The sequence below is a fragment of the Chelmon rostratus genome, chromosome 11 (assembly GCF_017976325.1).
Source record: "Chelmon rostratus isolate fCheRos1 chromosome 11, fCheRos1.pri, whole genome shotgun sequence".
Taxonomy (NCBI): Eukaryota; Metazoa; Chordata; class Actinopteri; order Chaetodontiformes; family Chaetodontidae; genus Chelmon; species Chelmon rostratus.
Window position 1 is genome coordinate 2611438 of NC_055668.1, and position 25005 is coordinate 2636442.

The 25005-nt window shown below is 42.2% G+C and overlaps 2 protein-coding genes across 2 annotated transcripts in view; one reads left to right on the plus strand and one right to left on the minus strand.

The window, feature by feature from the left end:
* Nucleotides 1-2684, plus strand: part of slc18a2 (solute carrier family 18 member 2) — a 30597-nt gene extending 27913 nt beyond the window's left edge. Inside the window, exons 15-16 of the mRNA XM_041948093.1 lie at nt 582-715; nt 1849-2684. Coding sequence (XP_041804027.1) covers nt 582-715; nt 1849-1956 — 242 coding nt within the window. The 3' untranslated portion in view covers nt 1957-2684. The remainder of the gene's footprint in view (nt 1-581; nt 716-1848) is intronic.
* Nucleotides 2685-11075: 8391 nt separating this feature from the next.
* The window catches only part of pdzd8 (PDZ domain containing 8), a 43920-nt gene continuing 29990 nt past the window's right edge, over nt 11076-25005 (minus strand). Inside the window, exons 4-5 of the mRNA XM_041947910.1 lie at nt 16678-16840; nt 11076-16584 (exon numbers count right to left, since the gene is read on the minus strand). Coding sequence (XP_041803844.1) covers nt 14222-16584; nt 16678-16840 — 2526 coding nt within the window. The 3' untranslated portion in view covers nt 11076-14221. The remainder of the gene's footprint in view (nt 16585-16677; nt 16841-25005) is intronic.

Here is a 25005-nt window from a genome sequence, read left to right on the forward strand (position 1 = left end):
ATTTCTGCCCATATATAATCATCTGGAACTATGAATTATTGTGTTTCTGTTAGCTCGTTAGCTAGCTAGAATGGGCCGTTCATAGGAAGCAGGTCTGTCACTACTCGATCTGAGTGGTGCATGTACGTAGGTCTAATGCCTAACCAATCGGTAGTGATAACTGTCCTCAAATCCCCAAAAACGTGCGCATCCACTACTCAGATTGGGCATTTATTCAGATCGGAAAGGGTGGGGTGAGTGGAGGGGTACTCAGTTGGCTGCAATCTATAACCTCAGAGCTAAATGTTATAAAATCCTACAAACTGGTCCTTCAACTAGAAACAGATGGTTATGCATGTTATAGCGCTAATTTGTCATCATTGCACAGAAACCATCATACTTGTTTCCATGTAAGAATTCACAGCATTTGAAGTAGGCTAGTGATGAAGTTGAAGTAGAAAATTTGGAATGGTGATTTCCTGTAATGTTACCTGTTATTTTTCCCAATGTGTCTTCTTGTCAGTACGGAGCCGAAATGCATTGATGCCCTGAGCCAACAAAACAAACTAAACCAGTATGTGATCTGTCCTTTACTCATGTAGGCCCATCTATTGGAGGATCCATCGCTGAGAGTATTGGCTTCCCCTGGGTGATGACTATAATTGGAATAGTGGATATTATCTTTGCTCCTCTTTGCCTCTTCCTCAGGAATCCACCAGGACAAGAAGAGAAAATTGTAAGATTCAAAACGCACTTACTGTCTCTTACATTCAACCAAAGCCTACATAAACACAGAAATATGAAAACCGAAATCCAAAAGTCATACTCTTCACAAGTAGAGATATTGAGTTTTTTTGTTTTTCATATGTGCAAACAGCTGGAGTGAGTCACAATATGCTGCTTACACCATCACCACTAACAGGCAATGAATGTTCCAGTATTTGTGTTCATATTTTAGAGAGAGATTTAAAAAAATGTATATTTCATTTTCAAGGTTTCAAATTTTAGCAGAATTCATCAACAAATGAACAGACACCATGCAGGCCCTTTCCGCCCCAACCTGCATTCACAAAAAGGGAAAAGTCGACCATGGAAAAACAAATGAAATACATATTATTCAAAAATTCAAATAGAATATTAGAATAAAATTTACCAGCCTCATCATCAGACATTAGTGCTGATGCTGGATGATTCTGTAAAACCCTAGTGCCGGTGTTTTGGAAAGGAATTTGGTCTGTTCTTGTTCTTGAGCTTTTCTGTGTCTCTTTTCAATCAAGAAAAATTATACGTCTGATTAAAAAACTTTACCTAATCCTAATTAACTTCACAATAATCGAGTGACGGCAAACAAGTTGAGATATAAGCCACATATAACCATTTTATTATGAATACTGGGGTAAAAATAATAAAGAAGTCTTGTGCATGCACTATTTGAACTCCTCAGAAAATGATAGTTGAAGCCATCAAACCTCCACATCCTGCCGCTCCATCTCCATATCAGTCCACCACTACTCTTCTCCCTTGCATCGTGTTGGTATTCCATCCATTCATCTCATCTGCCATTTTTCTCCTTCAGCCATCTCCATCATCATTGGCCTCATTTTGCCATTTGCTAAGTTTTCACTAGCGATGCTCCACCTGTTGGAGGTGGTCTGTCTTTGACCTTATTAAGGGGATAAGGAATCACTCAGACATAACCAATGTACATTACATACTGTACCTCCACTCGTTTGCTGAAGTGAGCTAATTTCCTGACTGTACCACTAAGAATTTTACACATGGTGGCTTTAATGACACAAAACAAAACTGCATTAAATGACTTCAACGTACACCTACAAAAACAACACTTTCCAACATTTGTCTTTTCAGGCCATTTTGATGGACACCAACTGTTCAATGAAGACAAGGTCCTACTCCACACAGGGGACGTACTACCAGGGTGAAAACATGGATCCAGAATATGACGATTATGATTAACAGGACAGCAGCCATGCAGGTTAACCCTTCAGAGGATCTATTTTGTTGTACAAAACAAGGAACACAGAAGAAAAAAAAACAGCCAAGATATTTCCATGTGGATGTCCTGCGTGCAGTCTTCACTGTTCAGTGTCCTTTTAGCGGTTTTACTGGAGCAAACCAAAGTTGTTCTTGATCTGTGGTTGCCAGCGCATTGTGTGAGAGATATTTTTTTAGCCAACAGCCTTATTCAGTAGAGAGATGTGTCAAAAACACTTTGTAGGCAGTAGGAGGATGCTGAGCAACAAGTACGCTTTGCTGGTTTATTTATACAAATCTGTCTTAATTCATGTGTCAGCCATTAAACGTCTCATTTCTATCTACTGTATGTCCATGATACTGTCTGTGGTATTATCGCCAGACCTCGGTGTGCAAGTTGGTATTGTATTTGTGAGGTATGTTAAGAAACTGTTGTTTGTTTAAAATCCAGGAAGATTTGTTGGGCAGGTCTATGGTCGTTGTTTGCATTGATATAGTTACGTAAGTATAAACTAAAGACAGACTAAAACAGGTCCGGCCTAACTGTTCTGGCTGAACTGCAAGGAAGTCAACACATTTGCGCTGCTGAAGAAAAGTATGAGGAATGTACTCTAAATCCTCCTATTAAGAACAGAACCCACATGTTTTGTTTTGTTTTTTACATTTTGGCAACTGCTGTTCATACTATCTTTTATTTAATAAATCATCGATACTGTAAATTCTCATATAGTGGCCTTTTTTACCTCAGTGGCAGGGAGAGCCAGGCCTGACAGGGTTTTAGAGACATGCTTTATTCCTGAGGTCCACCTGTTCCCCAGTTAATGTGAGTTCAAAACACCCTTTAGCTCATGTTGTCTTGATATATTCGTTATATCAAGACACCAAGTACACTTCTGTCAGAGTCCTGTCACACTCACCACTCTGCTGATGGTCTCATTTTAATAGAAATACTGGTTATAATTACTTTGACATTTTCTCAATCGATGTTAAAGGCATAGTTATTATTGGAAGTGAGGTACGTATCAATGGTCAGTGTATCACCTACAGTAGATGGCACAGCCCCAGTTTGGAGAGGCATACGGGGGTACTGGCATGGAAACAGGGCAATGTAACACTGTGCACGGGGTCAGCAGCAAAATGTGTTTTTGTTACTTGAAGGAGGCCCACCTAATATAATCAATATCAGTTTAAGTGTACGCTATATTTTGTCCACTCAGAGTGTTGAGACAACTCTGTGTTTGCTGCAATCACTTCTCTGTAGCCTGTTAGACACTTGCTGTGGACCTCTGCTCTACCCAACCATCAGGTAGAATATGTAAGGGATAATGTCAGGGCTTCTATGTTCTATGTATGTCGGGATTTATTTCTCCTTAGAACACGGCGCTCTTAAATACTCAATTCTGATTGGTCAGTCGCCAAAATTCAGCTGTGTTTATTTCTTGAGAGGTACCCTGCTCAGGTACTACGTTGCTAGGGAAGCCATAGCAACAGTCATAAACCAAAGGGGCAATCTGTTCATCAGCTCAATAGAAAATGTGCTTGAAAGGTTGTGTGCAGGAGCCATTTTAAGACACAAATTGGGCCAGTAGGTGTCACTATGCTTGGGGGGACATTATCCTGTATGGGTAGGAATCAAGGTGATAGGTGTTGCTGGATAGAGGAGCAATATAGTTTTTGGCCGCTGTGCCAGGAGGGACAACGCACTGTATTGTTGCATCGGATTGTATCAAAGTTCATCGTTTAGAGTTGTGTCCACCAGTCATGGAAACGAACCGTAAGGGTGAGCAAATAAAATACCACAAAACAAAGAAACAGAAGTGGGACTTTTAATTCATAAACACTACACAGGAGCATTACAGCAAGCAAATCAGTTATCCTCATGAGCCCGATCATGCAGCCCCTCAGTGGCTTTAAGTTTAGCCCTAGCCCCTACACAAACCCTCAGTCCCCTGGCCAGCAGTGACATCTACTGCTGCTGTCGAGCCTCAAAATGAAGCCTTTTTAGCATGTTTACACCAAAGTGACGTTTGATGAGAAGTGAAGTCCCACACAGTAAACTTAAGTTAGCGCCACTAGAGCTAATTTAATGCTGAGCGCTGGCTAGCACTCGCTGCTTTTTTGAACACGTCCCATCTATTACCATTACTTTGGAGTCACAGCGACAGGTGTCTTCTTCTTCTTCTTCTTCTTCTTCTTCTGTCCGGGTACCAGGAAATAAAAGCTACTCACAGATTTTTAAGACTTTCTGAATGTCGCAGGCTGTGTTTTATAGAGAGGAGAGGTTTAAAGACTCTGTTGTGCCCTGTCAAGCTTTGTATTTAATGGTATCTTAGGGGAAAGTTTATATTTTTTATTCATTCTTATAGCGGCATGAGTGTGTTTTATCATAGGGCAGAATATTAAAGATTTTGCTTGGGTGTGTGATGTTGGCTAACCAATGCCTGCTCCAAGCTTCAGGCTGTGAGCTCGGTCAACAGCCTCCCCTCACCCAACTTCTCCACAGAGTCCAGTGGGCAGCCCAGGACAGAGCTGGCCCTCCTGACCAGCTTGTTCAGTCTTTTCCTGTCCCGCTCTGTGCTGCCCAAGGCCCAGCAGAAAACAGCGTAGAGGATAGCAGAGGCTACCACAGAGTCATAAAAAGTCCTGAGCAGGGGTCTGCACACTCCGAAGGACCTTAGTCTCCTCAGAAGGTGGAGGTGACTCTGGCCCCTCTTGTACGGGGCTTCGGTGTTGTGGGACCAGTCCAGTTTATTGTTAAGGTGAACACCCAGGTACATGAAACTGTCCACTGTCTCAATGTCCTCCCCCTGGATGTTCACTGGTGAGTGTGGCAGTGTCCTCCTTCTGAAATCAACCACCATCTCCTTTGTTTTACTGGTGTTCAAGCACAGGTGGCTGAGCTCGCACCAGTCCACAAGTCCATAATGACTGACCAGTACTCCAGCTCGTTCCCCTCTGACACACAGCCCATGATGGCGGAGTTATCAGAGAACTTCTGAAAATGGCAGCTGTCCGTGTTGTAGGTGAAGTTCCAGGTGTAGATGGTGAAGAGGAAAGGTGAGAGAATAGTGCCCTGGGGTGCTCCTGTGCTGCAGACTACCACCTCTGACTCACAGCTGCGCATTCGCACGTACTGTGGACGGTCAGTGAGGCAGTCAATGGTCCAGGCAGCAAGATGTCCATCCACTCCTGTGTCCCCCCCCCCCCAGCAGTGCCGGTCTGATGGTGTTGAAAGTGCTGGAGAAGTCAAAGAACATGACCCTCACAGCGCAGCCGGCAATAGAAGTATAGCTTGGCCTACTGTGCAAAAATCAAGCGCACCAGAAACCTTCCAGCGGGAAATGGAAGACACTTTTCAGGGGCTGAAAAGAACAGAGATCTATGTGGATGACATCCTGGTTCACAGAGAAACTGAGAAGATCCATTATAGACATCTGGAGCAAATACTGAAAGTAAGCAAGGCAGCTGGCCTCAAGCTGAAGGCTAGCTGGGGTCCATGTTTGGTTTGGTGAGACCCCACCCACAGAAGTGCTTGGGATTAAAAAATTTCCCACAACCTCAAATCCATCCCAGCACTCTCTACAGCAGCATGACCACTCTACGAACTGCTGAAGGTGAAGGTGGAATGGGTGGAATCTGCCCTCCAGATACTGAAGTCTGCCTCAACATCTGCACCCGTACTCTCCTTCTATGGTGCTACCAGGCCCACTGTGGTGTCAGCTGACACTAGCATTTACGGGCTTGAAAGGTCCTGCTGCAGCACCGTGGTCCAGAAGACTCAGGGACACAGAATGATCAGGTATGCTCAAACAGAGAAACAGTGTTTGACTGTTGTTTCGGCCTATGGACACTTTGAGAGATGCCAGTTTAGTCTTGACAGCTTTAAACTGACCACAAGCCCCCGATACCCTTGATGAACAGGAACAATGACAATATAAAGATAAGGTGCTCATAAGATTCATGCACTTTAACGCACAGGCTGTAGCAGATGCTCTCTTCAAGGGCCAAGTGCAAAGTTTTGGCGATGAGATGTCCAGCGATGATGACGCACATATATACTAGGTCCTGGGCCACGTCCCAGCTACACCACTGAGGATACAAGCAAGGATGTAGGAATGAGTTTAACATTGTGGGGGGGGGCATACCAAACATATACCTCGAGTTACTGTCATTGGACCGTCCGATGTCAGCTGCTCTTTCCCACATCCCAAACACTCTCAGAGCCAGTGAGGGAGGGGTTTATTTCTCCTTAGAACAAAAGGAGAACTCTTAAATACTTGATTCTGATTGGTCAATCGCCAAAATTCAGCGGTGTTTATTTCTTGACTGATGACCATCTGCTCTGGAATTCAAACAGTCATTAACTAAAGGGGCAATCCCTTAATGTACCGTGCTCAATAACAAATCGCCAGCTGGTTTAAGTAGCAAAATATGGAGCATTTTCCGGACATTACTTTTAATTTGTTTGGAGAGGACAAAACACTTGGCTGGAGAATGATGTCCCCAGCAAAAAAGACAGGAAAAGTAAAGAACAACGCTGGACTGACGGGAGAAGCAATATTAAGGCACAAGAGACTAGAGGACACAGAGACTGACCAGATTGAAGCCGACAGACACGATAAAAACACCAAGAAAAACACAGCATGGGCGACCTGCCTGCTAAAAGACTGCTGAGTGGAGACAAAACTGGAGACAGATGTTTTTAATGTATGACGCTGAACGCTGAAATCAGCTGCTGCTGGACTTTTATCCATCAGTACAAAATAATAGCGGTAAACCAAATTCTGTCTCCAGCTACGTCTCTCCCAGGTCTGGGATATCCCTTCACTTTACCACATTTAATATGATTTCGCTAAATAACCGTAAAGAAATAAGTTATCCTGCCTGCTGGCCTGCACAAAGTGAGAGGCAGTTGCTACGTAACGTATTTGTTAATGCTGGCCACATTCATAGCTATCAACCAAGAAAAAAATGCATGGAGAATTTCTTAAGAAATTGTTATATTTAGTTGCATAATCCTCATTAATGGTATTTACATTTATTTTACACTCACTTGCAGCTTCTGCAATGATTTGTATCAGGAGCCAAAATAGCAACAACAGTCGAAGCAGCAGTAAACTGCATTTTGATTGACAGTTCAATGGATCTACCCACCGGCAGCTGAGTGGGGGAGGTGTCACCGTTTCTTGGCTACCTTTCAGCTTCCTGTGTGTTACTGCTCTGAGCCCTCATTTTGTGATTACTTACACCTGTGGTTCCCTCGTTACGACGAGCTGAAGTGTCAGATGTGGAAAAGGTCTGTTGGTTTGTTGTGTATGTTTTAGTGGAGTATTTCCTCATAAATATATACAGTATATGCTGTCCACGAACACTGGGTCTCACCAATCTGCATCCAAATTCGGAGAAGTTTCCTCAAGGCATTCCTGAGAAATCGGGAAGGACGGACACATGTGCAGACAAACAGATGGACGACCTGAAAACATGCCCCCAGCCACAACTGTCCCTGGCACGGAGGAAAAGCAAATTTGAAACAAAACAGAAAAGATATTCAGTGTTCCAACCACAGATGTGTTGTGGTTGGAGTCAAAACTCAAACAGTGTTTTGACACTTAAATAGGACACAGAGAACAGGGTTCTAACTGTTTAATCATTCATATTAAGGGACAATCATGATCATATGTACAATATGATTTAACCATATTGCATTCTAAACTATTTGTCCATCCTATCACTGACACTGACCTGAGACCTGATGTTTGCTAAAATACCAGTATCTGCCTTGGAGATGGGTTTGACACAGCCTCTTGTTCTCAGAGATCACACCTTGTCGAGGCTAAAGGTGTTGATCATGTCCTCCAGTCTAACTTCTCTCTTTTCTACTATGGATTTGGGAAAAGAAATGACAACCACAATCATTTTCTTTGTTAAATCCACTTATATGTAAAGGCAGGGAAGTATTGGTATGTAAATGAGCATCTTTTTGTATTTGCATAACACTGTATGTGTTCATCATGCCTTAAATTGTTGCTGCAGTTACTGTACAAAAAGTAATGAAACTGTTGAATACCTGGAGAGTCACGTGCTTTCTTGACTCTTAAACGAACAGTGAAAGGGCACTCAGTGCAAGTGGTTTTCTGTTTTTAAGTGTGACGATTGCGACTATTTGATGCTGAAAAATGTGTCTGTCTTTACATAATCTCAGCTGTTTGATCTCAGGGAACAGATTCAACAATATTTAGAACGTAGACTGCAAACATATCGAGTAGTGGCGACTCATCGTCCAACTTTGGGCCATAACCTTGCTCAACGTTGTCATGTGGTTTACTCTATATGTCCGGATGAGAGAGAAGTTTGAAAAGATCCACCAATATCGTTTGCTTGAGAGTTGTTTGTGGTCTTCCCACTCGCCCAGTGCAATACCATAAGAGGAGATCATGGTTGAACATCCTGAACAACAGAGGAACCAGTTACAGTGACAGCTGCTGTCCTGGTGAAACTGAATGGGACCTGTAGTTTTTACATGAAGTTGTGTTGTGTATAATTATGTGAGAGTGTGCCCAGTAAATGCCAGGAACGACTGTCACTTTTTCAGAAAGGCTGATGACAGAAATGACAGATTACAGTGAATCACACAGACACAGATAGCCCAGACATGATGACAGGACATCAGCTGTCTGTTCAAATATTCAAATACAAACTAACAGACATTAGTGGCAGACATTTCTTCTTCTTTTTCACACTATCGTTACTGTTTCATCATCAAGAGCCTAACCATTCAGATCCCCAGCAGCATCAACCTCATGTACGCTTACTGCAAAAGTAGTGAGTATACTGTGTATACATAAATCATTGTTTTTTTCTCTAGTTAGACAGTTCATGCATTTAAAATGTGTTTATTTGTCCCTGCCCCATGAGATTTCTCTTGACCAATGAGATTATTTCCCCCTGATAAACTCTGATGGATGAATGGAATCTTATTTCTGCCTCCGGTGCAGCTCTGCTGCAGAAGTGTCTGTAAAATCACACTATGAACTGATTTGCTCTTCTCCTCCTGGGATGTCCATTGTGTTTGGACTACTGTGATGTTCACAATGTTGTGTCACATGTAGTGTTTTTGGATTTCCTCATACATTTGCTGATGGGCTGTGAAAAACTGTGCTAGACTGTGATGGATTTTAGTGAAGTGGTAAAATAACATCATGATTATACAAAAACTGTGACAGTCGGCAGATTTGCTGGTCTGAGCAGGGACTGACACAGCACAACTCTCCCCCGGAATAGTCCTCTTCTTCTTTGCATCAATTGTTTGAGTTGTTTGTGGACAGTAATATTTGTTGGACTTTTGTTAAACCAAAATCGATTGCAAACATTCAGTGCCAACATCAGTGAGCCTTCTTACACGTATGGATGTTACCTGTTTTGCTTTGTCTTACTTGTGGACACTCCATATCCTCATTAAATGTGGTATATTCTGAAAAAACTGTTTCTTCCTCTAAAATGACAACTCTGAAACAGACTATAGAGCATGATAACTGCTGAGCATTTGGACCACTGTTGGCGTCACTCTAAATCCTGCCTCACATTACCGGCATGACAGTTTGGAGCGAACAGAGGAGTAGCATGTATAGGTACCATGAAAACACCAAACAGCTGAGAATGTGCGTAATTTTCAGCATGGTTACAGAACAACTGACATGACTGGCTGCTTTGGATAGTGGAGGACAGCAGAATGAGTTGCCATGATGGGGAAATGTGGGAGAAGACACACTGTAATCAGCCTGTCTATCTCAACACTGGGCTTCAATTACTTTGCAGATGCTCACACAATACCTCCCCTCCTTTCCCTCCTCGCTAAGAGCCGTGGTTCTTACAGAAACGCACATACAGGGAAGCTTCACCAAATGTTCCTTTTACACCTCCGCAGGGAAATATGAGCTTCTGATTTGATGTACTCAGATATGTAAAGAAGAAAAAAGTTAGACATCATCGCAATTTCTTGATGAGTGCAGTGCTGTACTGTCAGGGAGACTTTTCTTTCTGTCAACATGCCCCGCTGAAGGTTGAGCTACTTTTAAAGATTCTTGTCCTAGATGGAAGGAATAGGATGAGTGCAACAGACAGGTTCAGGGAGCTGCACACCTACAAACCTCAAAACCCAGAGCACAGGCCCAGTGCATGCCTCTCGAAATCTGAGACATCACAGTACAAGCTTTGATTTGTCCACAACACAATGGCAATGTCCACACAAAGAGCATGACGCATGGCATGAAGAGGACTAAGTCTGCTGGATCATTGGTTTCGGAAAATGTTAGTGAAATGGTCACAGCCCCCCCATAATCCAATGTCAGAAGCAGTCTGACAGAAGAGTGCAGGACTGAGTGGAGCATACCAGTGCTGTAAATGTTACTGATGGAGCAAAATAGCTGCAGAGGAGGTGCATGGTTAAGTGTGGAGAGCATGCTGAGTCCTGAAGCCACATTCAGTCCAACAATAGGACTGCATGAAGAACGTGGTGTTCCTTCCTCCTTCCTCATAGTATTATAGCCCACTATGCAGTGTTTCGGCTTCAGACCCATATATTACTCAGTCTCCTGGGTCGTACTCCATTGACTCATCTTTACCTGAAGCCCCACGTGCTCTTTTTACACAGTGCTCTTGTCAGTCTGAGCACTGGGTAATGCAGTCTTCATTTTGGTCTTTCATGGGATTTGTTCACATCATGAAAAATATAGCTTTGTCATTAAATGTTGATGGTGGTACTAAATTAAATATTTTGAGAAAAAACAGCAAGTTTAACCTAACAGCTTTTTCCAGAGCTTTCTGTCTTCCTGCAGATGCTCTTAGCTGTCATCAGTGACATTTCTGCTGATGAAAACATTGTGACATTATTAAAAATTAAAAGTTTTCTGATTTTCATTGAAAATATAGGCCTGCTTTTTTTGCGAGTTGATGAACGTTTTTGTTGCAAATCATTTAATTTAGATTCAGTGGTTGTCCAGTGTTTGTCCCCATGTTGAAAGATCTGTTATTCAGTTTGGATGTAATAGAGAGTTCAAGACTTCTCCTGTGTGAGCCGAGTAAACCACAAAGCAGAGTGATGGGAATTCATTGAGCTTGTTTATTCAGGTTATGTACAATAAAGCTTCATCACATGAGCCTTCTCAAAAACTGTGTACAACATCCCTCACATACACAAAAAGAAACAAACACCATCTTGACCCGCTGAATATATTGTAAGTGCAGTTTCAAAGGTTAGGGCCGGGAGTGGGTGGGGGGGTAGATCTGTGGAAGAGCACACTGTAACAACAGCAGCAGCAGCAGCAGCAAAAACAGTGCTTCTCAGGCCAAAAAACCCTCAGGTTACATTACCAGACAGATGGGGGGTGAGTTCGGTGGAAGAGCACATTGTAACAGCAGCAGCAGCAGCAGAAAAAGCAGTGCTTCTCAGGCCAAAAGAGGGGTTTACTGAGAGTGAACTCCTCTCAGGATGTCATTAGTCCCGAAAAACCCTCAGGTTACATTACCAGACAGGTGGACGCACAAACTACACATTTTAAAGAGAAAAGAAGAGAAATCACAGACATGGGGATTCATTCCTGATTATCAGCTTAATTTCCTACAAAAATATTGCACAAAAAATATGGATACACAGAGACTGAGGTTCTGAAGTACAGCAGCCAGTAAGCCAATATCTACATGAGCAACATATCTATTACACAGAAAAGAACAGGAAAGAGTCTGACTGATTACTTGTCTTGTCCCATGACCTTGGACCAATGCTTAAAAACCTACCCTCTGCTGACTCAACCGGGTTTAATGTTCAGTGCATTTTGGGTGATGTACTGTTGTTTTTGTATTTATTGAATGTGTTATCAGCTTGGTTTTGTACTTAATATAAGAACATCTATAGATGTCTCAAGAAAACTGTAATCTTAGCTCTAAAGCAGTGGCTCTAACCCCGGTTCTGGTACAAGGTCACAGAACGAGTAGTATTTCTATAACATTATAGGCTATTTCACGGGTACCTTGACCAGGGTTTCCTCATCGCTCCCTTCCACACTTACAAAAGGAGACTATTTTGAAAGTAGGCCATCAGTATGCCAGTACATAGCCCACATACCCACATAGCTGCACGCACACATTCCTATGACTGCTGCAACCAGCTAGCTAAAATCAGGAAAAAAAAAAAAATTTTTGAGAGAGCTTAAAAAGATTCTTAAGGGAGATGTAAGTCCTAATGTGTTTGCTGACCCACTTCACGTCAGAAGCTATTCTTCATTTCAGCCGTGAAGGGTTAGGGGTTGACTGGTCCAAAAAATGCCATTGATGAAAAAATGGTCTCTGGTGCTATCAAGGTTGGAAACACTTGAGTTTAAGCCTTCAGTGTTTTTCAAGTAGATTCCACAATGTGTCATCCAACACATCTAATGGCAAGAATGTTTTTATCCGTCACGAATGGCTAAACTCAAAGGTTGGACAAAAAGCCTGCTGTCACAGCCTCTCCTGTCCCATCGATTCCTGATTTCTCTCAAAGACCTTTGTGTCTCAATGCAATGAACTGCACGAATGGCAACAGGGCACACTTCTGAACAGCTTCTCCTTGAAAACATTAATAGTGTTGTATGCGTAGCCGTTCACACGAATAGTGATGGAAGAAGTAGCGGGAGGAGAGAAAGAAAAAAGATCTTAAGTGAGAAATTGAAGTTTCGCACCTCTGTACAAACGCTCACCTCATAAAGTGGTCTTGAACGTCACAGTTCTGATGGACTGAAACCAAAACTCAATTGCATTTGTGCTGGAAATATGTGTTGAAGTGATTGGGAAAATAAAAACTAGAGTTAGAACAGTAATATTCCCTCTTCACCAAAGTCCTTTCCAGTGGCTCTCTGAGGCTGTAAAAGATAAAAGATGAACAGGATAGCACGTTGGAGCTGTAGCCGGTTCTGATAGAATCACTGCAACAGGCTACATTAATGCTTGATGGATTGCAAGGAAAAGGTGGGAGGCAGTGTCAAACAGCTGTGTGTACACCAAACACAGAAAGGGCTAAACCTAAACTCAAACTTTTGGGCATGAAGACAAAACTCCTGAAGGCAAATGATGTGCACTAAATCATATAAGTTTTGAAGCATGGAAATCATCTTCATACACACATGCACACAGACACTAAACCAAATACATGTTGGAAATTTTAACATCACGAGAGCTCCCGGGTAACATTCATTCAGAGATCAATCAAAAAGTCAATTATGTGCCTTTTTTCACATTGCACCCATGAGAGCTTTGATCAGTAAACATGTGCAATAGTTGAGATTTAGAAGTTGAACATGGGATGAACAAATGTGACTGGGCAAGACAAACAAATACAAAGAAATGGTTCAAAATCCTAACCCAGGACCTCTCAAGAAAAAGAAAATTTGGGTTATAGTATAATCAAACATATGTGACCTAACCAAAACAAACAAATAAACCAAAAGAAGAAAATTCACGAAAAAAAAAATTCAAGAAAGTTCACTAATAATTATGCAACTGCTGATATCCCAAAGAGTGTTATGATCAGGGTAAATAACTTATAAAATCCAATATATTACAGTAAAAAAGTGCTCAAAACAAAAGATATGCATGACCACCTAGAGGGTCATTAGACAAATTACAGGTTGTCTAAACCTTCTTTTCCCTAGCAGTAGCACAAGGTAATAGACTCAAATATTTCACCTTCATATGGGCTTGTTACTCAGAGAAAACAGATTTTAACACCTATTTTCCTTCTCCAAAGTTAAGATGATTCAGACTAGTACACCACAGAAATGTGCACGTTTTCTTGGTTAGTCCTTGGGTAAAAGCAGTTACAAACAAGAAAGCAAACTGAATTAAATGCTTGCAATGATATTCTGAAGCCACAGAAAAACAAATCTTGAGGACACACGTGCAGCACTACTGAGGGCAGATAATTGTGTAGCTTTCAAGCTTCCCTTTAAAAACCAAAAGTATGGAAATGGCATCATAATGTGCAAATCAAAACATCAATAACAAGATTACCATGGATCCTTGGAGAGGAAACTCCTTTACCCATCCTTTCTTTGTCAGGTAAAAAAAAAAAGTGTGAATCAAACACTGGACCCCACATTCCCAATTTTTAAAATGGACTTCTGAAATTTCCCAATCTCAAAAAACAAACTGGACATAAATTTGCTGGAAGGCCCGAGCCCAAAGCACTTGTTCTCCTCTTTCTCTGTTGTAGTCTTATTCAGTGGAGTGCCTCCACACAGATTTGCTCCTCAGTGATGTCATCCAGCAGCTGCACCTCCACAGGGCTGCATATGTCACTGTCATAGACCTCTGTCCCCATCAGGGCATCTTCCTCCAGGGTTTCTCCTTTGCCTTTAAAGCCTTGCTGCTCTGAAGGAGACGTACTTTCCACTGACTCCAGGTCTTCAATGCCTGCCCGGTAGTGGATCATTAGCAGGGTGAGGGCTTGGAGTCTCTCCCCAGACTTGGCCAGGGCAGTACTGATTAGTGCCTTGCGCCGGACATCTGTGGCCTCCCTCTCCTCGAGCACAAGAGCGTTATTATGCTCCAGCTCCTGGTCAATTTCCTGCTGCAGCTTGTCCAGCATCAGCTCCAGCTTCTGGGAGCGCTCATCTGTGGGAAGCCCCCTGTACAGGTCGCGGCCTATCTCCTTCACAGCAATGAACACACTGTCATCCAACCCACCTTCCTTCCGTACAAGTTTACTACTGCCACCACTGCCGACGGGCTGCTTTGAAGGGCTGGCGCCACTGGTGTAGGTCTCAGTATCACTGCTCTCATTGTCTGAAGTGTTGGGGGTATGCTTGGGTGAGGGCTCCACTACTCCAGGCACCACATCAGTGACCTGCTCAACCAACCGAGTCTTGGGCACCTGCCGGAGGTTAAGCAGGCGGGAGCTGGTGTTGATGATATGGCGCGTGAGACCAGTGGTGGCCCGGTTTATGGTAGATTTGGCTTCAGGGTCAGCTCCACGACGTTCAGTCGTTGCCACACAGAAGGGATTTTCAGCGAGGCACTTGTCCTGGCACTTCTTGTGGCAAACGTAGGCGCAGATCATACACTGAGAGGCTGCCTTGGTCCAAACCTTCTTCTTGCAGTATTCACACCAGGTGGGGTTCTGGAACTGGGTGTCCTGGAAGTTGTGACGCACCTCCACTAACTGCATGGCACCGTAGGCCAAGTCATCACGCGGTGCTGAGGGGATATGCTCCCTCTCTCTCTCCCTTTGATCCTCATCATGGAGACTCCCCTCTCGCTCCCTTTCTGCCAGCCCCCCTGGACACTCTAACTCACCCTCAGCTAAGTAGCAGAAGTTCAGAGTAACATCTCCGTAACACAGCTTCTCATTGAAGCCCTTGTGGGTGCTGAGGCTACGAAGCGCAGTGCGGCTGACATTAGCTCTGGGTTCTGGAGGCCCCAACCTAAAGGTGCTCTGGTACTCTGCTGAAGATGTCGCCATACATTCCAGGGCTATATGTTCCAGCTGGAGGCTGACATGGCCCAGGCACAACAAACTGCCCAGCTTAAAGGGATCTTTGCACCACAGGGCCACATTAAGGTACTTATGGTTGCTGTCCACCTCAAACACCACAGATGCCTTGGGCCAGCGACCTGTCTGGTTACGAAACATGGTTTCTGGGGACTCCCAGAGGGAGTGGTCCTCTAGACTGTCCCGTGTGCTGCAGGAGCTCTCTGAAGCTTTGTCCTTTGCTTGATCGGCCTTGCTGCTGCTGGTCACAGTGGGAGGGACGGGCAGCTCATCACTGCTTTCTGCTGGCTTGGTAGACTGCTTGACCTCTGCCTGTTTGACACATATCTTCTCAGTGCCAGCCTTGTCTTCACTGGCTCCAGTGAGAGGAGCTTTTTCTGGAGACTTTTCAGAAGCGCTGATGGTGGTAGTCACTGTAGGAGCAACAGTAGCATTTGTAGTTGCAACAGAATCGACACCTTCCAAAAGACTGGTTTCTGAGGAGGCTGACGTCAACCTTATCTGAGGTCTTGGTGGCACTGGGGGTCGGGAAGGAGGAGGTGGGGGAGGCATGGTGGGGCGTTGCAGACCCTCCCCTGGATCACTACTGGTCTTATGCGGTGAGGGCTTTGGTGATTCTTTGGGCTGGGGCTTTAGTGGTGACTGGAGACCCACCAGGTTTAACTTGCGATTGAGGATAGGTGATATGGTACCAAGGGGCTTAGAGGCCAAGTTGGCCACAGTCCTTTTGGGGCTTTGGTTTACTGTAAGTAAGGATTCTTCCTTAATGTCACTGGTATTTGTGGTACTGCTGTTAGGGCCACCACTCTGGCAAGGTTTGGAGTCCACAATCAACTCTTCAAACTCAGAGTCCATGTCTTTGCTGTCGGATATGTCGGAAAGGGTGGTAATAGGTGCTGGGTCTTCCTCATAACCTCCTGCCTGGGAACTAAAACCTGTTTCCTCTAGCTGCCCAAACCCCTCCTGAAGAGTTCCCAGGCTTCCAAAAGAGGGAGTCTGGTGACGAACCGGTCTCTCATAAAGTACCACCACCCTGTCTCCAGCCTGCTTTAACAGTTTGGGCACTTGAACCGAGGATGTCACTTTGACGCCTATCAACAGACACAAGAACAGGAAATAAGTATCAGTATCACAAAGAACTGAATGAAAGTTTCAAAAATTTTGACAAAAGGCACATCTCAGACCTCCGATGGCGATGAGACGATCACCCCTCTGCAAATCTGCCAAGGCTGCAGGGGAGTTGGGCGTGACCGTCTCGATGCTGACGTGCACTGCATCCCCTTCGCTGGCTGGGACGTGTCTGAACGTCATCCCCACACTGCCACATGGCCCCTTGATAACCTCCGTCTGATGCATGCACGTAACAAGAGAAAACAGAACAATAAAGACCTGCACTAATTTGGTGGTTACAGGCCACAAATGCTAATCACTTACCTACTTACTGCAGTAGCAGGGTTGTAGTGTGCAAAATAATTAATTCATGATGACTGGAAAGACGTCTAATGTCCCTGTACTCTTAACCTTACGTCTTAAAGTGTATGGATATGGATTTATGGTTATTATACACACTAAAAGATGGAAGAGATTTGAGTATACTGTGTTTCGAAAGACTATATTTGGTAAAGAGGATTTTGAAAAGGTGGTTTAAATATTGTCGGATCTGTATTTATGGTCATTTATGGTATAGACATTTCTGTTTCCGTTAACAGTAAATATTGTGTTTGTATTAAGTATTCTCAAAAAACTATGGTAATGTTTTGTAAACCTAGTATCTATGGTGATCTATAAGATTGTCATACACATTTGGTGAATAAAGCATGGTGTACTGGATAAGGGTTACAGTATGTGACATGTTTTAATTATGGATTATGAATTATTGTGAAATTATTAGTAACTGGATATGATTTACTTTTTTAGATGTTTTTCTACAGTGTTATGTGTAGGTCAATGCATCTGGCTGAGTACGGCATCAACCAACCAGAATGGATGTTAAATGATCTCCATTTAGATAGATAGTTAGATATTAAATATAATAAGTTGAAATAATAGCTTAACCAGAACAGATTTGCTTGAAATGTCTATGAAATTCAACGGACTTTCATTTGGAAATAAATAAGCAAGAAATGACTTTTTTTCACTCCTGTGTATATTTCTTTAAGGTACGGTCTGCAACCAACAGCTACAGGTCATGCAAATCTGTTTCGTCTAGATGCAAAACAATGAGAATAAACTAACTTGACTGCAAAGGCAACACTGACATCTGCCTCCAGCACTTTGATGAGACACTCAACCTGAAAGTGGCAATTCTCTGGCAGAAGAGAGAGCTACAATTAACTCCCCACCCCCAGCTGCCTTAATAACAGCCACAAGTCCATGTCATATATCCCACAGCACATCTGTTCAGATGTGGAGGTGACCTGCTTTCCGCCTGACAGGTCATCTATCAAATCATAGTACATGTACAGCACAGTAGCAAGACATTGGCGCCTCCTATGCTGATGATGGTGTACATAAACCCATGCAATTTTAATTGTGATTGGTAGAGATTGTCAGCTTGCTGGAAACTTATATGGTGGGATCTTTCTGGGCACAGAGAAAGAGCTAAATCAGGTCCAGGAAAAAAGAGGATGAGGACAGTACAGGTGTCCTGGTTTTAAAGACAGAAAAGGAAGGCTGACAGGATGTGGGTAGACGGAGACGAATGACTGTAATTTCCCCTGCTGTCATTTGTTACCGTTCTGGTGGAAGGCAGTGATTGAGTTAGGGCTGGCCATGAATAAGCAGATGATCTATGTAAGCTGGCAAGGAGGGTGGGGTGGGGCAGGTTCACTGAAGCCTGAGAGTCCTGATCCAGGCTCATAGCAGCCTGGCTAGTAGACAACCAAGCCACAAGTCTTAAAACTACACCTACAGTATATGTACTGTATATAAACAATAATGTACTGTACAAGTCATTCTTTTGGTATTGAGTACAGTGCAGGAAGCAAAAATAACATCTGACCAAGCAATGCTGCAGTGTTAATGGTACCGTCTTTCTTGAAGTTACAAATAAGACGGTATCTAAATAGTATTTGAAGTATTTAAATGTATGTTTATATCATACAAATCCATTATTTATATATAGTATTTACAGTATCTGAAATATTCTATATATTATATATGCAAATTAAATGTACATAAGGATCAAATACGAATGTAAATGTAAATGTACATTTGAAGGTTTTGGAAACCTACTGGATGCTGGATCATTTTAATCAACTTTAACCTCCTCGTCAGACTCGTCACGCTCTACCACTAACAGCAGACTGGAGATAAGTGATAGTTTAGCGAGTAGCTGATGCGAGTGAAAACACCAAAACAAAACAAAAACAAGGCCGTTAGTGTAAAATAAATTAGAAAATGTACTCCTTTGGTCAACACTTTAGTCTGTCTTGGTGACTCAATGTCCGGCCCATAGCACTATCTGATCTGTTACAGGCCACGTGTGCAATAGCTTATCAACACTGAGGACGACCGTGTCACAGACGAGCGAGCAGAGTTGTGTGTTGAAGGACAGGCAGCAAATATTGTTGAAGTTAGAATAAACAGCACAATCTTACGATCTATTTCTATGATGACAGGCATTCCCAGTTTCCCAGTTAATCCACTGAAAATGCCTGAGGTCGAAGCCTACGGGATTTCACTCAATGAAGGCGAAAGTGGCTGCTTTTAAATCAGATCCATATGGATCATGGATCATCTACGTTCTGTTACACGGTGTGTGTGTGTGTGTGCGTGTGTCAAACTACAACGTATAATTGACACCAAAACAGTAGAAGCATTTACTGCCAGTGTGGCAAAGCATTCCAAGATTTACTCACCTAACAGAAAATCTACCTGCATTTGGGGCTTGGCAGGTGTTAAGTTCTGCCACAGATGATGTCACACTGTTGGTGCATCTGAGGGTGATTCTGGTAAATGACTTGATATAGTCGTTCTCCTCAATCACTTGCACATGCCGCTCAGCAACAAATCTGTAGCGTCTGCCACACCATTCGACGAGTGTGTGTGAGTGTGTGTGTGTCTGGCTCAAGATTTAATCTGATCTGGCCATGTTACAGCTCTTCCATGAAGACTATAACAAAACCGCAGAGGCAACAGGTTGCTGTGGGGGAGAATGTGGAGACTGAAGGCCTATCCAGCTTCATCACATGATGACCATTACTTAGTGCACAGGTGGGTTCTGTTGGCAAACACTCTGAATCTCAAGGCTGCATATACAACAAGAGAGGAAAATCCCATCTGGGATATTAACTAGGATATTGACAGAGGAATAGCACATTAATCCACCACATGCAACTGATAAGCCAGTCAACCTCACAGGGCCTTCCTGTTGAACCCGCCTGGCCAGTCTCTCTTATTGTCAAGCTGTTTATGCTCACAGAACTGCTGCTCTCTGGGCGTTTTTATGTTTTTCACACCATTCTCTGTACACTCTGTTGTTGTTTAGACTGCTGCGTGTAAAGAGAGAAAGCAGCAGTTCCTCAGACACTCAAACCCCTCACCTGGCACCAACAATCATTCCACTAATTCTTTTACGCTAGATCACACTAATGTTACATATTTGCATTAACAAGCAGGTGTACAGGTGGACCGGACACAGCAAACACTGAGTTTATATTCTAACCAGAGTCATTGGGCTGTCTCCCCAGTACACGATCTAACATTTCATTGAATGGGGTGGCATTTTTAGCACTTTTTTCACGTTTTTTTTTTTTTTTTTTTATGTGCCTTCGTACAGAAGATACAATATCTCTTCTCAGCCACAGTTTTTATAGTTCAAATGACAACTTAACATTTCAAATTGGATACAGTTTTTTGTTCACAAAAAGAGCAACAAGACACGCAATCAATATTGTGAATTTTTCACTTAGCGTAAGAACCACATATCTGAGTGGTGGAAATCCAAGGTTTAAAAAGTTGCAATATCACAGATCAAGGTTAATTAATCATGGATTTCAATATACTGTATATAATATAATATAAACTAACAAGAAAATCTGATTCAAACAAACACACTTTGTTGAAATCAGTAGGCTTTCAAACATCAAATAATGTTAATCCAGTTTAACATCCATCCCCCAAACGTGACATTAACATGCTTCCTAAAGAAGATAATCCTCATGATTAGGGAAATGTGTAAACCTCACACACACAAGTAATTAAGTACAAAGACAGTAAGACATGTTTCAGAAATGACACTGGAGATATTAATGTTTGATTTATCACACAGACCTCAATACAAAATCCTCCCAGGCAGTTTTAGTATTACATTTTGGCTGATTGTCACACAGATATGTGCCACATATTTCACTGGCATTTGGCACATGGCAGGTGGTAACTTCAGATCCTCATGCCAGTGCTGAGTGGATCATCTTCTGCTTTTCTACTTAAGATTCACAGACTTTCAAGGCAGTGATATTTTGCCCTTTGAGGAAGAACTGCTGAAATGTGGGTGTGGGTGCTGACTACTACTAATTGGAGTTGCAGTGTGTATGCAGCTGCACCTCTGGCTGCACTGTGGCCACAACATATCTACAAAGGAAAGCATGTGAATCCGTGCTGCTGAAGTGCAAATAGTGGTAATCTCCATTTCACACACTCTTACAGCACCAATATATGCACAGTCACATGCACTCATATGTACCTCATTATATGTCAATCCACACGAAACCCCAGTGCAGCACTAGTTTCAAAGATAGAAACCTGAAGGCTTATTCTATGCTGTCCAGCCTGAAAGTACAAAAGAATGTATGTCCTGCCCAACTGTACAATTGTCCATTTAAAAAAAACAATAGCCTGGGTTTTATATTCATTCTTTTGCCCATCACTATGATCAATTAAAATAGCATCTAATTCATCCGACCACGTGAGACAACAAAGCTTGTTTCAGGAAATCATGCAGGGCACACGTGGGCCACAGGCCAACAGTTTCTAAAGACCAGGGAGAAGATAAGATAGAAGAGGGGTCAACAGGTAATCGGTCTGGCTGATTATCACGTCCGATATTCAGCCATTTACGATTATCTGAATCTTTTATTTTCCAAAAAGCTGCCTCTCTCTGTAGCCACCATTCTGTGGTCTCACGATATGCCCCGCCCACAGCACTATCTGATTGGTTCATAAGTAACAGCCTATCAGCACTGAAGTCTTCTGTGCCACAGAAGAACGCATTTACAGACCGGCAGGCTCCCATGAGTGAGCTGAACCGGGTTTTCAAGGTAAGGCAGCAGATCTGTGCACAGTTAGAAACATCACAATCCTCTGCACTGAAGCTGCAAAATCACCACAACCATATGATCTATTTCTATGATGACAAGCATGCTCTGTTTCTCAGTTACGCCACTGAAAATGTCCATATAACGCACTGTGCACATTTACCATATGGAGATAACAGAGTTTATTCATTTAGCAAAAGCTAACATTATATCTTTGAGTATTTTAGCTACCGCACTGTGAACATATTATTATTGGCCTGTATGAGGAGGTGTTTTTACATGCTAGAATGTTAACATGTAGTCCATGGACATAATAACACAAGCTAATGCTTGAATGTGACAGCGAATGTCAACAAGTTCATTTGTTGATCCATAATTCAGCCAGCAGGGAAAAAAAATGATGGGCTATAATGTTATTTCTTGCATGTCATTTACCAGAGTCAGAGCCGCAGTGTCAACCCAGGACTTCCATTACTGACTCGTGTCCTGAATCTGCCTCTGACTCTCTTTCTTGTACAGAGGTATAAGATATTAATGTTAGAGACTTTAGATGTGATGGAACTACATCTAAGGCCTGTATTAATTCCATTGGTGGAATGTAACTAAGTACATTTACTCAAGTACTGAAGTTAGAGGTACTATTACTTAACTTGTACTTCACTGCATTTTGGCGGCAAATATTGTACTTTTCATTCCACTACATTTATTCGATAACTTGAATTACTTGTTACTTTGCAGATTCAGATTATTCACATAAAATACTAATCAGCTAGTTAATTACGATGCATCATTATAGACTAGACTACCGAGCAGCATATAAACTAATCAAAATGAGCCCCACCTTACAGCTGCAACATTAACGAACACATTAATGCATTAATTATTATATTCCAGTAATATGATACATATTATTCCAAAATTAAGCACTTTTACTTTTGGTATTTCAAGTAATTGGAATATTTCATGCAATCAGCCAGAGACAGTCTAAAGTGGCTCGTTTATTTCCTCCCAGCATAAACTTAAGTAACATCTGATCAAATCTTGATTGTTGAATTAGTTACATTTCCTTTATATTTTCAGTGCATGGTCGCATGCTTAATGTCCAAAATGATAGTCGACAGATTAATCTATTACCAAAACAGCGGTCAGTTGCAGACCAATGTAAATCCTTTGTTTCCTGACTTTCCTGAGAGAAAGTAGCTGTTTGGTGCTTCTTTAAATTGCACAGAGTTCAATTGCTGGGTAGTGGAGCTTTCTCTCGGGGCTGAGCAACAGTGAGAGGACTAACCTCGTTAACATCGACTAAGACAACAAACGGCCCTTGGTTCCTTGTTTCTGAGCGGAGAAGGCAAACAAAGAACGTAGCAACCATGAACTGGCCAGATGTAAATGGAGTAATTCACCATCTATTTGAGCAAACGCAGCTTCTCTTTTATCTGCACTGCCACAGAGAACAAATGAAAGGTTAATATGTTGGAATAGCAGCTATCACTGCTTTAAAGTTCTCCTTTACCTCCAGGACCACCAGGATCCTTCCTTTGATCCCCTGAATAAAACACTCATCTATTTAACTGTACACTTGGGCATATCATGGGCTACATCTAGTTTTTTGCAAGAAAATAGAAAGTTCTGTAATTCCTCAAAACACCAACTTTTATAACTCTTTTTGGCTGTACATGTAATTTAAGCATATTGTATTATATGTAGATTGATGCAAATTACAGATATAAGAGCAGGTGTGTTTGACGCACCAAGTAGGAAAGACACCACCTGGAAAATGTGAGGCTTTAAGGACTGTGTAATTAGAGTGGTGATAGTCTATATTTTTCTTATTGTCTTAAGACCACATACTGTAGTTTATTTTGACTCAATCCCACATACGCCATCCTGCTGCCCCAAAAGATCACTACAGCACAAAATGAGGGTTAATCTCACTGAAAATAGTCCCAATAACTGAAATATTTCTTCCTGTTTGAGTAACAAGTAACAAGCTGTTCATCTTGAATGTAACTATGTTTGTGATATATGCATATATATCACTTTAATTTTATATCATCATCACATGCTGTTAAAAGTAAAACTGAATTTTCATTGGATTTGTTGACAATAAGAAATTTGAGATAGACATATAACATATATATATATACATACACATATATAAATTGGTATGTTATATTGTTAAACACACACACACACACACACACACACACACACATATACATATATGTGTATGAGACATCTCTCTCCGACACATATTTGCATAATCACAGCTTCAGGTGAAGAAAGAGATGTCATTTTAGAGACAATAGAACTTTTTTTGTGAAACAAACATCAGAAATACACTATTAGTGAAAGCACAGTGTTTCATACACATCTTAAACATGTCTGGAGGGGACCTTTAAGTTTGAGGTTTTGCCCTACAGGTGTTTGGACATCCCTGTGTAGAGGAAAAGTCAAAGGATCAGTTATTACAAGTCTGTATCAACTTAGACATTTTACAAAAAGTCAAAAGGCAAAACCTCATTGTAGAGGAACTAGCCAAGAGGTAAGGGGTTTGCCAAAGACAGCAGGATTCATCTTCTAGGGGCCATAAATATCTGTGCATAACTTTAATGGAAATAATCCAACATTTGCTAAAATCGTCCAGCCTAGAACAAAATGAGCCGGGCATCTGACCAGCTGCCATCCCTAGAGCCGCGCTGCTGGCATGGTTATAAAACAGAGGAGTGGCCTGGCTAATCCGAGCAGAGATCCAACACAAAGCATATAGGTGCTACTTTGATATTTTTGGATTAGTTTTGTCTGTTTCATTTTTTCCAATGTCATAGCAAAAGGTGGAGCAAAAGATAAAGTGCTCCACTGGCCTGAATGACTAGATTTTACCACCGTCAAGGACAGAAAAATACGGTTGTGCAACCTTCGCCGTTGTTGTAAAATCCTCTGTTGTAGCATTTGAGCATTTAAGAAATGCAAAACAGCTGAAACTGGTTGTGGAATAAAGTATTGTGGGACTGAAAGATGAACGGCAATAAGTTATTTGACTGATCAGCTATGACTCCCTACATTACAAACACAACAGGTTAAAACAGCTGACACCACTCTTCTCCAGTACACCATGCTTTATTCACCACATGCTATCTTGCCTTCATGTTGATGGACTGGTATTTAAGATCACATTGGTCAGCAACTCGCCGTGCGCACATTCTCAGAGTAAGAAATTGTTGAAACATACAAATAAATGCCAGAGGGGGCTAT